General features: G+C 44.0%; 1 protein-coding gene across 13 annotated transcripts in view; it reads right to left on the bottom strand.

The window, feature by feature from the left end:
- Window positions 1-15,130, bottom strand: part of LOC102449777 (MAX gene-associated protein) — a 256,194-nt gene that overhangs the window by 31,702 nt on the left and 209,362 nt on the right. For 8 of the 13 annotated variants that reach the window (XM_089778501.1, XM_089778503.1, XM_089778502.1 and 5 more), the window contains 3 exons: window positions 10,076-10,711; window positions 9,130-9,429; window positions 6,283-7,985 (listed from right to left, as the gene is read on the bottom strand). In XM_089778501.1, the coding sequence (XP_089634627.1) occupies window positions 6,283-7,985; window positions 9,130-9,429; window positions 10,076-10,711 (2,639 nt within the window). The remainder of the gene's footprint in view (window positions 1-6,282; window positions 7,986-9,129; window positions 9,430-10,075; window positions 10,712-15,130) is intronic. The other 5 variants (XM_089778506.1, XM_089778509.1, XM_089778507.1 and 2 more) reach the window with 3 other exon arrangements.

Genomic DNA, 15,130 nt, shown 5'->3' with positions numbered 1-15,130 from the left:
TTCGTTGCCCATGTGGGCACCCCAGCTGATGAGTGAGGCATCTGACGTTATCTGTACCGATGGTTGTTGTCGGTGGAATGGAACTCCCGGCAGAAGATTTTGCGCTTTTGTCCACCAACGCAGAGATCGTTGAACATGTGAAGGTAGCCATACTGCCTTGTGAATGTCGTGCTTCACGGGAACATAAACCGTGGACAGCCAGTGTTGAGAGGTTCCTCAGGTGAAGCTGCGCATAAGGAACTACAATGGTGGCAGCTGCCATGTGACCCAGGAAATGAAGGCAATTGTGAACCGAGACACTCACATTCCCATTGAGTATGGTAACTAGGTCTTTGATCGCTTGAAACCTTTCCTGAGGTAAGTATGCCCTCACCGTGCGAGAATCGAGGTTTGCCCCTATAAACTTTATGGTTTGCGTCGGAGTAAGTGTTGATTTTTGCTTGTTCAGGAGGAGACCGAGGGATTCGAATGTTCGTTCCACCATTGCCACCATCTGTGATGCCTCTTGCTCCGTGGAGCCTTTTATTAAGCAATCGTCCAGGTACGGGTATATTATCACCTGTAGCCGACGCAGATGAGCTGCTACGACAGCCAGGGTTTTCCAGAAAGCTCTCGGTGCTGAAGCAAGACCAAACGGCAGAACCTGATACTGAAAATGATCGTGGCTTATCACAAATCGCAGAAAACGTCTGTGAGCGAGATGTATTGCAATGTGAAAGTACGCATCGTGTAAATCGAGGGCAGCGAACCAATTGTAATCGAGGGACGGGATTATGGAACTCAGGGTCACCATTTTGAAGCGCTGCCTGCGGAGATAACAATTTAGGCGGCATAGGTTGAGAATGGGTCTCCAGCCCCCCGTTTTCTTTTCTGTTAGGAAGTACAGGCAGTCCCCGTGTTACATGGATCCGACTTACATCGGATCCCTACTTACAAACGGGGTGAGGCAACCCCGCACTAGCTGCTTCCCCCCAGCAGACTAGGGAGACGCGACGCTAGCGCCCCCCCCCCCAGCAGACCACGGAGACGCGGAGCGGCTTTTCTCAGCAGACACCTCAGCTTGAGAATAAAGGATTGAGGGAAGTGAGGTGTGGGAGAATAAAACTGAGCTCTGGAGAAATGTTTGGCTAGAGTTTCCCCTACGATATGTACTAGTTCCGACTTACATACAAATTCAACTTAAGAACAAACCTACAGTCCCTATCTCTTGTACATAACCCGGGGACTACCTGTATCTCGAATAAAACCCTCTTCCCTCGAACTGATCTGGGACCCTCTCTATCGCTCCGATGGTGAGGAGACGATGAGCTTCCTGTTGCAGGAGGTTTTCGTGAGATGGGTCCCTGAAAAGGGACGGAAAAGGTGGGGTGGTGGGGGGAAGGGAAGGGAAGTGAAGTGAAGGGAATGGTGAAGCCGACCTTTATGACTTCCAGTACCCATTTGTCCGATGTTATTTTGATCCATTGGTGATAGTAGGGTTGTAAGTGATGGTGGAAATTGGGACTTGGGTGCGCAACAACGATTGGCAGAATTTGCTTGCCCTCGATAAAGGAGTCAAACTTGCTGTTTTGAGGCGAACGTGCCCAACACTCTAGGCGGTGGTGGGCGCCTTTGCTGAGGCCGCTGTCTAGGTTGGGACTGGTTGAACGGGCGATTGTTGTCTCCGAGGCTGGTAATCGTACCGTCTTTGATACGGGAAATAGCGACGACGACGGTGGAATGGTGGTACATACATTCCCAGCGTATGTAGTGTTGTTCTTGAATCTTTGCCAGTATGAAGTACCTCGTCGGTCTTCTCTGCAAATAATTTTACCCTGTCAAACGGGAGGTCCTCAACCTTGGAGTGTAGCTCCTTGGGTACCGCCGCTGTGGCGAGCCAGGACGAGTGTCTCATAGACACTGCTGTTGCTACTCCTCAAGCCGCTGTGTCCGCCACATCCATAGCTATCTGGAAATTAGCTTTTGAACACGCATAGCCTTCCTTGAGGATCGTTCTTAACAGCTCTTTATCGGCGTCCGATGATCTTTGGGCCAGCTCTGTAAGCTTCGCGATATTATCCAAACTATGGTTCGCCAACAGGGCTGCATAATTCGCGATGCGAAGAAGCAACGTGGCCGATGAGTATACTTAACGGCCAAATATATCCAATTTTTTTGCCTCCTTATCTGCCCCTACATTTTTCAGCTGTGGATTCTTAGCCCTTTGGAGAGCTGCATCAATGACCAAGGAGTTTGGCTGAGGGTGGGTAAAGAGGAATTCTGAGTCTTTAGATGACACAAAATAACTTTTTTCTGCCGGTTTCGAAGTTGGAGCTGTCGAAGCCGGGGTATGCCAAATTTCTGCTGCTGACTGGAGGATTGCCTCATCAATAGGGAGAGCGACCTTAGATTGTTGTTTAGGATGTAAATTTCTCCAGAGTTTGAATTGTTTCGTCTGGACATCTGAGACTGGACGTCCTGAGACTGGGCCACCCTTCTAAAAAGATCCTGAAATTCCTTTGTGTCGTCAGGAGAAGAAGAATCTCCTGCAAACACAGCATCGTCTGGGGAGGATGACGAAATATCTTCTGGAGATACAGTATGCGGGCGATCGTCCGTATCCGAAATTTGTCCTTCCTCGGGCTCCGACAGGTGAGCTGGGGCTGAGGGGGTCTCCGGCAGAGGTCTCGCACTCTGACACTCCTGGATTGGAGGTGATTGTTGTGATGCACAAGGGGCTTGACAGCAGCACAGATGGGAACGGGACTGAGATCTACCGTGTTCATAGGATGAACGGTGACTCCTATAATTAATGTGCTCCAGGGATGATCGTCGCGAGGAGTATCTGCAAGCATACCTCCTGTGATAAGATCTTGGAGGAGAGTAGCTAGGTGAGCGAGACCGATATGATGATCCCCGATGATAATAGGGATACCGGTCGCAATGGCCAGAGTGACGAGACCTTGATCTCCATCGCAGAGAGCGCATTGCCTGACCGCGAGACGTGGAGTAATCTCTGACCCCCGCTGAATGACACGGTGAAAGCGAAGGTTCAGGGGAAAATTTCGGTGATGGTGAAATGGAGTGTCTTGGCATTGACTTCCTAGCAGCCTTCGTAGGGACCTTAGATACAGGGGCAGCGTCCCTCCCTTCTAATAGTAAAGAACGGGGAGAGAGGGGAGGGGATTGACCCTCTGTCCTGTGCCTGTGGTATCATGCCGCTGAGCCAGGCTCGCATGTGGAGCCGTGGGCAGCTCCCTGTCCGCCGAGGCTGTTGAGCGCGAGTTATTTCCCAGTGCCGACTTGGTGCGCTGCAGGACGCCCTGCTGTCGGGCCCGCTCATGCTCCTCCTTGGGTACGTCACTCATTGCTCACTCCAGCGCCGGCTGCGGTGCTGGCTTGTTATGATCCATCGGCGCCGCTTGCGGTGCCGCTGTAGTCTGCGGCTGCGCAGTCGGTCCCGGTTCAAGCACCTCTCTGGAGGTGCCGATTGCACTCGGTAAGCCGAACGCCTAGAGGCGTTCAGAGCCAGTGCCGATGACGCCGGGCTCGGAGGTGCGGGCATCACCGACAGTGCCCGATGTGGCGTTTCTTGGTGCCCCATCACTCCGGAAGTACCCGGCTTGTGTCCCTGACTGATCCAGGACAATCAAGTGGCTGGAAGAGATACTCTCTTTCTCTTTGACCCCATCACCGTGGGCGATCGCGATCTCCTTTTCTGCCCTGCGGGAGGTTCTGACACCTGGTCATTAGAAGGCTGTAAAGCCTTATCGCACAGCAGGAGTTTCAATCTCATGTCTCTCTCCCTGTGTGCTCTGGTTGTCAATTTCGCACAATGGGTGCATTTCTGTGGTACATGCGATTCTCCTAGGCACCTGATACAGGTCGCATGCCCGTCAGACGCCGGTATCGCTTCCTTAACATTGCGCACACTGTTTAAACCCGGGTGAGCCGGGCATGATGTTAAAAACTTAACTATATACAAGTAAACTAAAACTTTTTTTTTAAGAAAATGAACAATAGACCTACTAACTATAGGTACTAGATTTTAAACTGTCCATAATAATTTTTTTTTTTTTTTTTTAAGAATGGATTTTCTCTGAGGAGATAAATGGCGCTCCGCCAGCAACCACAGGCGGTTGAGAGGAACCGATGAGGGGGGGTCGGACCGCGAGACGCTGCAAAGGCGCGAACGCCGCGCGCTGCTCTCAGGCATGCGTGGTCCGGCCCGGCTACGGCTCTGGAAATCTCCGACGAGAGGCGCCGGGTCGGGACCCGACACCTTGAGTGGAGCACCCACGGGGACCACTCGAAGAAGAACTTTCATTTCCTCTATGTCTACATAACCACCTCTCCAATGAATTCTAGCCAGAAGACTATTTTCTCCATGACCATCCCCTGAGATTCATAACTGCAGGAACAATTATTAGCCAAAAGATGTAGAAATGGCAAAAGCGACAATCGGGATAATCTCAGACGTGCAATATACCTCCATATACCTACTTCGTGTATCAGTACATGTCAGAAGGAAAATGTCAAGGTTTGGTTTTAAGGCTATTTTAATATATATGCAAGTAATTTGAATGAAAGCTGAAAACAAAATCTCCAGATTCGTACAATAAACTAAACTTGGGAGGCAAAATGAGAAAGGACAAAAAAATTAAAAATACTAATGAATCTGGATAGTTTAGGTGACAGAGCAAATAACCAATCTAGGCAACATGTGTCAAATGGAACACCCATTCGGTTAAGCAATTAGGAAAATCCTCTATTCTTAACTGAGGAGACTATTGGCAAATCAGCAAAATCAACACGTTCCAGTGCAAAACAGCAGTACGGAAGACCAACAGGACAATAAGCTATATCAACACCTATAATGGATGTTGTTACTGTATATAATGCATTTGTAAGACCTTCTCAGGAACATTATAATGGAATATGGAGCACTACTTCACAGGGAGAGTATTTGGTTTAGGATCATATAAAACAAAAGAACAGTCATACTGGGTCAGACCAAATGTTCATCTAAACTAGTAACACGTCTTCTGATAGCGGCCAATGCCTGAAGTCACAGAGGGAGTAAACAGAACAGGTAATCATCAAGTGATCCCTCCCATGTTACTCATTCCCAGCTTCTGACAAACAGAGGCTAGAGACTCCATTCCTATTCATCTGGGATAAGCAGTGATGGACCTAACCTCCATGAATTTATCCAGCTCTTTTTTGAACCCTGTAAAGTTCTTTCACAACATCCTCTGGCAAGGAGTTCCACAGGTTGACTGTACATTGTATGAAGAATTTGTTTTGTTTGAAACCTGCTACCTATTAATTTGGTTACTCCTAGTTCCTGTGTTATGTGAACAAGTAAATAACTTTTCCTTATTCACTTTCTCCACACCAGTCAAGATTTTATAGACGTCTATTATAGCTCTCCCCTTAGTCTCCTCTTTTCTAAAATGAAAAGTCCTAATCTTTTTAATCTCTCTTCATATGGCAGCCATTCCAACCCCCTAATTATTTTTGTTGCCCTTTTCTGAAATTTTTCCAATGCCAACATCATCTCTTTTGAGGTGAGGCAACCACATCTATACACAGTATTCAAGACGTGAACGTACAATGAATTTATACAAAGGTAATAAAATATTCTCAGTCTTCATATCTATCCACTTTTTAATTATTCCTAACATCCTATTTGCATGTTTTGACTGCTGCTGCTGTACTTTGAGTGTATGTTTTCAGAGAATTATCCACAATGACACCAAGATCTCTCTCTCGGAGTCATAGCTAATGTAGTCCTCATTGTTTTGTACATATAGTTGGGATTATGTTTTTCAATATGCATTATTTTGCACTTATCAAATTAAAATTCATTTTCTACTTTGTTGCCCGGTCACCTAGTTTCGTGGGATGCTTTGAATCTCTTTACCGTCTAGCCATAAAAGTGATCAAAATGGACTGTGAATTTGGTAGAGCAATGTTAGTATCAGAGCTGTGACAATTCATCTCAGTCCTTATATGTGAAACAGATATCACTGTTTCATATCCTATGAATTTCTCAAAAAGAAGAAATGCTACGAACAGTGACAAGTTGTGTCAGGAGTACGCATAGCTAAAATGAAACCAAAAATATTCTCACGTGAGACCAATATCCAAATTTTCTGAAGTAACAAAAGATCAGTGCATTAACTAACAGTGAGCATTCTAGGTTTTCACTGTGCCTGGACACATGAATAGTATATTAAACCATTTAAGTCTTTCAAAAAAATCAGAGAAATTTAATTTTAAACAGAGTTAGAGGCTCACCAATTTTTCCACATCCACTTCCTCTTCACTCTGGAAATCAGAAGCTCCATCCAACATCTCATCAGCAGAATCATCAGTTTTTTCCTCTTCATCGTCTTCCTCCTCCTCTTCTACATCATCCATGGTAATATCAACAGTAGGAGTATAACCCTTTTTGTGGTGTTTGGGTTCTTGTGCTCTCTGCTCTGGAGTCAGGAAATAACCTTTAGCAGATTTCTCAACTTTATTCCCTCTCTCAGTATTACTTTTGTTGTCTAAACCAGTTGTCTTACTAGACATTGTGTTCCAAGAACTATTGGTATGAACTGAGCTGTCCGTAGCCTTTTCACTTGCTTTCTGAAAACCAGTGATGCCTTGTTCTTGGTTAGGAATTTTAAGTTTTTTCTGGATATCTACATTTCCTTTACACTCATCTGTACTTCCCACATGCACCTCTCCTGAATTACTGCCATGCTCCTTGGTATAAATGATCTCCGATTTATTTTCCTGTTCTTCCATTCTGTTCTCAGTCTCTGTAGAGTTCTCACATTCCTTCCTTTTGACTTCTAACTGTGCAATGCTCTCCTGGAGCTCTTTTTGGTTCTCAAGTGATTGAGTCCCTTCTTGTTGTGCATAAATCTCTTTCTTCTCCTGTGGATTCTGTGACTGTTTATCATTCACCTTCTCTTTCCCTTTTTTCTGTAGTTGTGCATTTCCCTCCTGTTCCATATCTGGACACACTGCTTGTACAGGGCTAGTATGCTTCTCCACATGGCTTTTTAACAGTGCAGTCTCTTCCTGCTCCCTGGAACTCTCTCGATATGCAGTATTTGCAGGAGCAACTATGGCTGGATCTAGTAATTCTGAAATAGTCCCTGAATTAACTGAAACATTCTCCAATACTTTTTCAGAATGTACAGAGTCCTCTTTCTTTTCAGCGATCACTTTGTTTTTATCACCGATGGGCTTCTCACTGATGTACGAGTGGTCTGATGATATAACATCTGCAGAAACATCATGCTGAAAGTTGGTAATGTCATCAGAGTAATCCTCCAGAATCTCTGAATCCTTCTCAGCCATCTCTGAGGCAGTGGAGTTTCTGTCAGATATGGCTGCATCAGCTGCAGACTCATCACTACTATTTGACTGATTTGCTGGCAACTCGTTTTCCTCTTGTTTGCTATCTGACACTGTGACCTCTGACTCCATGACCTCCACATCTTCTGAAGGTGAAGCCCTCTCATGTTCTTGCTGCTTAGCAGGAACAGACTTATCCTTTTGACTTGCATCCTGGGAATCTTTCTTTATCTGGAGGGATGCAACATGGTGAAGAATAGAGTTTGGGACCGACTTGTGTCCTGGCAGTTGAAGCAAGGCAAAACTTCCAGACTGAAGGGGTACGAGACCGGCAGTATTAGGTGCTTGACCACCTGAGCTATACATAATCTTAGATTCAGAGCCTGTCTGACCTGCAATGCTGTTTGCTCCTGGAGGAGAGATCCTCAAAGTCAAGGTGCCTGCTTGCGACACAAAACTGGGTACTGATGGTAGGATGGATGATGCTTGAGTGACCAAATTAACTGTAGGTGCAGACCTGGATCCAACCGTTTGTACTGCTGGGTTTTTGACAGGGGAAACCGAAGTAACGGAAGTGGAAGAGGGAGGTGATACAGGTATCTCAAGAGGCTTAGAAGGCCCAGGCAATCTGATTCCTACAACAGAGCCTATGAGAGAGAGAAAATACTTAATCTCTTATTTCCTAAAATCATTCCTAATTCTAGCACGTGATGTTACATAAAGTTAAACAGACAACCTTCTTCCAAGAATTATGATTAGGTACATCATCACAAAATCTCAATATAATACCTACTGCTGCATAAAAAGTATGATACTGTAAGATATCTACAAAGGGCTCTCTTCTAAATTTTGTTAGTTATTGCACAAGTTTCATCAATGTGCTGAAAAAGTTGTTTAGACGTGATCAGAAAAAGTTTTGATAAAAACCAATTCAAAATAAACTTACTTTCCTTTGCAAATTTTGTCAGAAAATGTCAAAACTGAAATTCTAAATGTCGTTTCATTTTGGAACACTAACTTTTTAAAATTTGTACCCTTTCTCGTCTTCAAAATGTAAAAAAATGTAATGTTTTCCCCAGCAAAACAAAATCTGATATCCTTAAAACACTGAGGCTACGTCTAGACTACATGTCTCCGTCGACGGAGCCATGTAAAATAGTTTATTCGGCATAGTCAAAGAAGCAGTGATTTAAATAATCCCCGCTTCATTAAAATAAAAATGGCCGCCAAGCCTGTGTCTACTGCACCGCGTCTAGACTGCCATGCTGTGCCGGATCAGCTGATCATCGGCACAGCATGGTGGCCATTTTTATTTTAATGAAGCGGGGATTATTTAAATCCCTGCTTCTTTGACTATGCCGAATAAACTATTTTACATGGCTCCGTCGACGGAGACATGTAGTCTAGATGTAGCCTGAGATAGTACATTCACCCTTTTATATGCCAGATAGAAAAATCACTACCTACAAAAACAAAAAATTCCTACATTTTAGGTAAAGAAAGTACTGACATCTTTAATTTAAGACAAGTACTATTTCATCCTACATCACATCACGTCTAAATGATTACACTTTACTCTTCCAACTGACACAAGGAAGACACAATGTGGACATTTTTTTCTTGGCAGCGTGATTATGTCTCAGAACACAAATAGTCTTGGAATCCTCTATTAATCCTGTGCATTTACTTTTACTTTCATTTTCAACTGTCACAAAGGAAAACTCATCTGCTATAAGATTAGTCCGAACAATATACAAAAAATCAGAAAAGAATGGCCAAGACCTTTGGTACCTGGATTACGGAACATTACGGGCTGAATGTTGGATTGGGTGCCAGCTGCTCGGAGCTGATGTAGTGGAACAAGCTGGATGATCTGTCCGTTGGGATGTCTAAATAGGTTTACTCCACCAGGGCTTCTGAGAGGCTGCAGGATCATCCTATGTCCTTGAGCAAGCTGCACATTGTGGAGAGGTCGTAAAGCAGGAGAGCCTTGATGCACTGGAATCAGCAGTAATCGAGATCCCACACGCTTCTCTGTTCCAGAAGACAGATCCTGGGGGCTTGCAGTTGTAGTCTGAGAAGTGCCATCTTCTGAAAAGTTAGTAAGAAATGTGATTCATAATACTCCTTAGACAGAAACAAATCAGATATACTAAAAAAAGGCCAATTGTGTAAGTAAAACCGAGATGTTTTCAGACAGAAGTGTCATTTTCATCTAACAATATCCCTCTAAAAGCTACTGTATAACATGTAATTTCAACATCTTCCATTTATCCACAAACATATATAGCATGGACCAGGGCAATATGGTCTTCTCCACTTTGCCAATTATCTCTTCAATCACATGGAAGAATATAGAATGAGGGAGTAATTATCTGCTTCTGTGCCTATTTCTTGGCCTTTCATATGCTCATTGGCAGTCTTGGTATAATCAGATACAACTGCTTTACTGACAGTTTTGTGATATGACATTTATCAGGTAGGAAACGGACTGAAGCCACCAATTCGTTTCATATTACCCCAGTGAACAAACACATGGCTACATTTTCTGTTTACTAACAGCTGACAGGAGTTCAAAACAGAAACTTAAGAGGTAAAGGCTCCATACCCCATTATGGATCTGCTGAGCTGCCTTGTCCCACTATTCTCTGACAGTCTGCAACTGTTTAGTTCTTACACCAACTCTGATGAAACCAGTGTTTCCAGTAACAATTAGCCAGTAGTGCCTGTGCCTTACCTGGTCTTGGATTCAGTGAAGGACTTGTATTAACTCCAGAGAGTATAACAGGAATAGAACCAACAGATGAGGTTGGAGTGGTTGCCATGGAAGTGACTGCAGTTGTTGTCACCACAACTGGAGATGAGGAGGTGGTAGGAACTGGATGATTAGTGGCTGGTGTAGTTACTACAGATTTAGGGAATGATATGGTTGCTACTGGTGTAGCCATTCCAGTTGCTTTTGTTATGTTCACAGTAGCTGTAGGGGTAATGGGTGAGACAGCAGAACAGGTGCTGGCTTCAGATGTTCCAGGAGCACCTGCAATGGCAATGCCAGGAGGAGAGTGGGTAGATTCATTAGCTCTTGTATGGCCAGTAGTGGTCACAGTAGATGATATCACAGTGGTAACACTTTCTAAAGTAACTGGAGAGGTGATGGCAGCTGCAGTGACAGGAGGTGAGACAGTGCAGTAAACTGGAGATGGCCTTGAGGGAACCACTGGAGTGTTGACCATTATTGGCGTAGGCCTGACATTGAACTTCTGTGGCCCTGTCAGGGGCTGGGGTGTGCTAACTCCAGGAATCTTCTGCTGCAGAGCTCCAACTTTACTCATCACAAACTGTGTGAAAACACCACCAGATGAGGGTCGAGCAGCTGCAAATAAAAACTTGCAGGTCAAAATCTCAACAGGTTCCTTCTTTGCCCTGTTTGAGGTGCTCCAGTAGTCAATTTAGCAAAAAATTAAGGCCCCGCTGTTGTTAAAGAGCACCCTGTATGTAAACTGAAACATTTAAAAACATGGCCATTCACTTTATTGTAGTCATGAACAGGCTTTACATTATTCAAAATTTATGTTTTAGTGAAGATTTACAATTTTCTGCTGCATTTCTTCCTATCCATGCAAAAGAATCAGGCTCTATGACATTTTGATCTTTATTGTGACACTACAATTAGAGAATTACAATTTCAACACATGAAAAAAGGAACAGAGTGAAATAATAGGCTCATAAGGGATTTTCTAATTCTTAAATTCTTCCCATACAAGCCTCTGTGTGATGTCTTCCTCCTTTCACTGCTTCTTGGGTCTCCATCACCTTACCACTGAATTCACTTGTTATGCCAGCCACTTAAATCTAAATTGGGGAGTAGGGTTTGTCACACCCTTCATATTGCAATCACTACCCTTCTAGCTGAAGACTGGATGGGACTCCCCTTTGACACAATTTTCAAGCAAGCAGACAGAGTCAATATTGAAAGGCTCCTCTATTCCTTGCTCTCCGGGGCTCAAATGCTGAATTCATAGCACACCAGACCTTGATCAACTAAGGAAGAGAATCTGAACATCTAGTGTGACAGCACAGAACATTACCATGAGGCAAGCCTCTTAAAAAAAAATCATAATCTTATATGTATATAGCATCTTTAGTCCAAAAGAATGCCAAAACAGTTTTTACACATTAGATACCTCAAAAATTATTTCACACACTACTGTAACACATCCACCTCGTCAAAACAGCATAAAAATACAATGCATAGGTTTACTACAGGAAGGCAAAAACAGCAAATCCAGTTTACACTGCAGGGGGTATTTAGGTAGGAAGAACGCAACTAACCACAAATCAGAATTTTGCCAGTATGCAAATTAACACCCTCTTCTCCTGCCAAAAGCTTCTTGGAATTGCTAATGACCAAAGCGTCAGGTGTTTCGATTTCACATCTTACCCAAAAGATAGCACTTCTTATATAACACAGTCTCCCTTCATGCCATGCTGTGGTTAGATTTCAGAACCAACTCAGAAGAGTGCCACATTCTTTCGGAAGAAGCAATTACTCACCTTGTGCAGTGATAACAGTTCTTTGAGATGCGGGTCACTGTGGGTTCTCCACTGAACATGTGCTTGCATCCCTGTGCTGCTGAACGGAAAACTTCAGTAACAGTATCCATTAGGCCCATACACGCACTCTCTCTTCTTGTTTCCAGCCACTAGACTCGACAGCACACCGATGCTAACCCTCCTCTGTTCCTTCTCTACCACCGAGACACAGACAAGAACTCTTAAATAGAGGGGAGCAGGGTGGTTTGTGGAGCACCCAGAGAGACACATATCTCAACAACACCATTATTATTGCACAAGATGAATAACTTCTTCAAGTACTGTGCCTGTGTGTGCTCCACTGTAGATGACTCCTAAGCAATATCCCTTTTTGAAGGCTAGGGCCTTGGAGTCAGGTCAGTTATAAAAGGCAATATTATGGAGCCGCGATGGCATCAGAGACGGGAATTCCCAGTGATGACATAGCGTTCTGTGAAGGTATGGACCAATGCCCATCTCTCTGTTCTACGCATTTCCAAGATACATTCTTCAAGAATGTCTGTGATGCACAAGGAGATTGACCTCATGGAGTATGTGTGGATAATATACAGAGGCGCCCCACTGTGAACCAAATAACTTTGTCAAATACAGTTTCAGACATATTTGAAGAGTCTCTAGGCTGATATTGTGAGCCCTGGGATCTTTCCACAACACAGGAAAAGCTTATGAGACTTCCTGAAAGCTTTCATCCTAGCCTAGACAAAGGCTTTTCTGACATTTACTGTGTGTAATGTAGCTTCCCTGTTGTCATGGTGCGGTTTGGGGAAAAAATTAGAAAGTGAATCAACTGGTTCATGTGGAACTAGGTAACCTTAGGGATGAATTTTGGATTAGGCTTGAGTTTAACCTTGTCCAAAAAGAATACTGTATAGGGGGAATGTGCCATCAGAGTTGTCATTTCTCCTCTTCTCCTAGCCAAGGTGACTGCTATTAGGAAAGCTATTTTCAAAGAAAAGTATGTACGTGAACAGGTGACTAAAGGTTCAAGGGACATCTAGTTAGGCCTTTCAACACCAAGTTTAATAGGGCTTTGGTGGCAGGGGAAACAGAGGAAAAGCGTAGAAAAATTTCTGTCTCAGGGAAGGAGAGCATCAGCCAGATGGCGTTGACCTATTCCTACTCTGGAACAGTAACATGGACATTGCTCTGTTCAGGTGAGTGGCAAACAGGCATAGGGTGGGTGTTCATCACAATCTGAATAGGCTGTAGAGTATTGCTGAGTTTAATCTCCCATTCACTATTGTGTGGGAACTTGCATCTGAGACTGTTCGCTATCAAGTTGTGTGCGCGCTCCTAAAGTATGCCTCTGATAATGTAATGTTATGCTCTCACTGCTTCTCCCCACAAGGAAAGTGATCTGGCTTCCCCCGGTTGATTTATACTGTACATGCACATTGCATTCTCTATTAGGACTGTCACGTGTGATACCTTGCTCAGAGGAAGGAAATGCATGCAGGAATTCCTGATCATTCTGTGCTCAAGGAGGCTGATGTGAAGGAATATTTCCACATATATGCCTTGTGTTGTGATGTTTAAATGCACATTCCATTTTATGAGGGATGTACTGGTGGTGAGAAATGATGACATGATTGGGGATGAGGTTTGTGAAAAGGGGATCTCTTTGCAAACATTTCCTAGGTCTTTCCACGAGTCCAAGGAGTTTTTATTCTTGGTGGGTAGGGACAGGAGTTTGTCTAGTCTGTCTCTGATCATCACATATAAAGCCTGGCATATGGTATTACTGCTGTGCTTGTTTGCCATATGCCCCAAAACTTGCAGGCAATGTTATTTGCTAATGCTTCTGGACTGTTTTGAATGATTTTTATAAGCAGGGCCAAAGAGAAGAATCTGTGTTGAGGTAAGAGTGCTCTGGCCTGTAACATGTCAGGCAGGTGCCTATGAATTACAGGCATTGTACTGGAATTGAAGGTCCATTTCTGGACAAGCCCAATTCTGTGAAAAAGTCTATTCTGGATTTGGTTATTCAAGACTCTTGGAGGACTGGACTGTGAGGAGACAATCATCCAAAGAAGGGCACATCATGATCCTTTGAGACCACACGTACATGGACACTACTAAAACTCAAAGCTAATTATAACCCAAATGGGAAGTACTGTGTAATGGTAGTGGTTTTGTCCGAAGGTAAATCTGAGGAACAATTGGTGGGATGGTAGGATTGCAATATGCATGTAGGTGTTCTGAAGGTTGAGGACTGGAAAACTAGTCTCCCTGATCCAAGCTTGGAATAATGTTAATCATCTTGAATTTTTGAGCTTTGACATATTTTTGAGTGCTCTGAGGTCTAGTATGGGTTTCCAGCCTTCCTTCCTCTTGGATATAAGAAAATAGTGAGTAAAATCCTTTGCCTTGTAGATGTGTGGGCACTGATTCTGTCTCCTAACTATAAGAAAGAAACAGTTAACTCTCATGTGAAGATTCCCTGAAGAAGGGCAGGGAAGGGTGTTTTGAAAGGGGATGAGGAGTGGATGGACTACCCACTGCAAACAATTTGCAGGACCTACTGGTCTCATGTAACACATTTCCAGATACTTCAGAACGTTACAAGATGAGACAAATAAGTAGGAAATGTTGGTTAGTTGCAGCAATTGGGGTAATTGATCTGTCAATGCCTTGACCAACACATCAAAACTGCTGTTTGAAGATGTAGGATTGTGACATGGAAGGCTGTGGACCAGATGGCTTGCGTAGGGAACTTCTATTTTCTTCCTCTGAGTATGTAATAGCACTAACTTGTGTATTGGGAGGTACATGGTTTGTGCTGAGGCTGCAGACTAAATTTTCTCTTTTGTCCAGGTGCGTAGATTCCTAATGAGCAGAGTGGTCCTAGAATTTGTATAGGGATGAATAGAGAAGCCTCTCTTCTCCAGGAAGAGCTGGGTGCCTTCAAAGGGAACATCTTCAACAGTCGATTGCACCAGTTTAGAGAAGCCTGAAAGGTGTAACCATGATGCATCTCCACAGCAGTGGTTATGCACCAGCCCACTGCGTTGGCTGCATTGAGGGCAGAATGTAGCGCTGTTTTGGCTTCTAGATGTCCCTCCCAGATGAGAGCTTTGAACTGGTTATGCTGTGACTCAGGAAGCTGATCAATGAAGCTGCTTAGTTTTGAACAGCTGACAGTCTTTTCACCATTAAGCCTTGATAATAAGCAATTTAGAACTGTAGGAGGTCTGAGGAT

This window comes from Pelodiscus sinensis, chromosome 5 (assembly GCF_052426305.1).
Source record: "Pelodiscus sinensis isolate ZL-2025 chromosome 5, ASM5242630v1, whole genome shotgun sequence".
NCBI classification, from domain to species: domain Eukaryota; kingdom Metazoa; phylum Chordata; order Testudines; family Trionychidae; genus Pelodiscus; species Pelodiscus sinensis.
The sequence above is the reverse complement of the archived record's forward strand: the minus strand, read 5'-3'. Positions and strand labels throughout refer to the sequence as shown.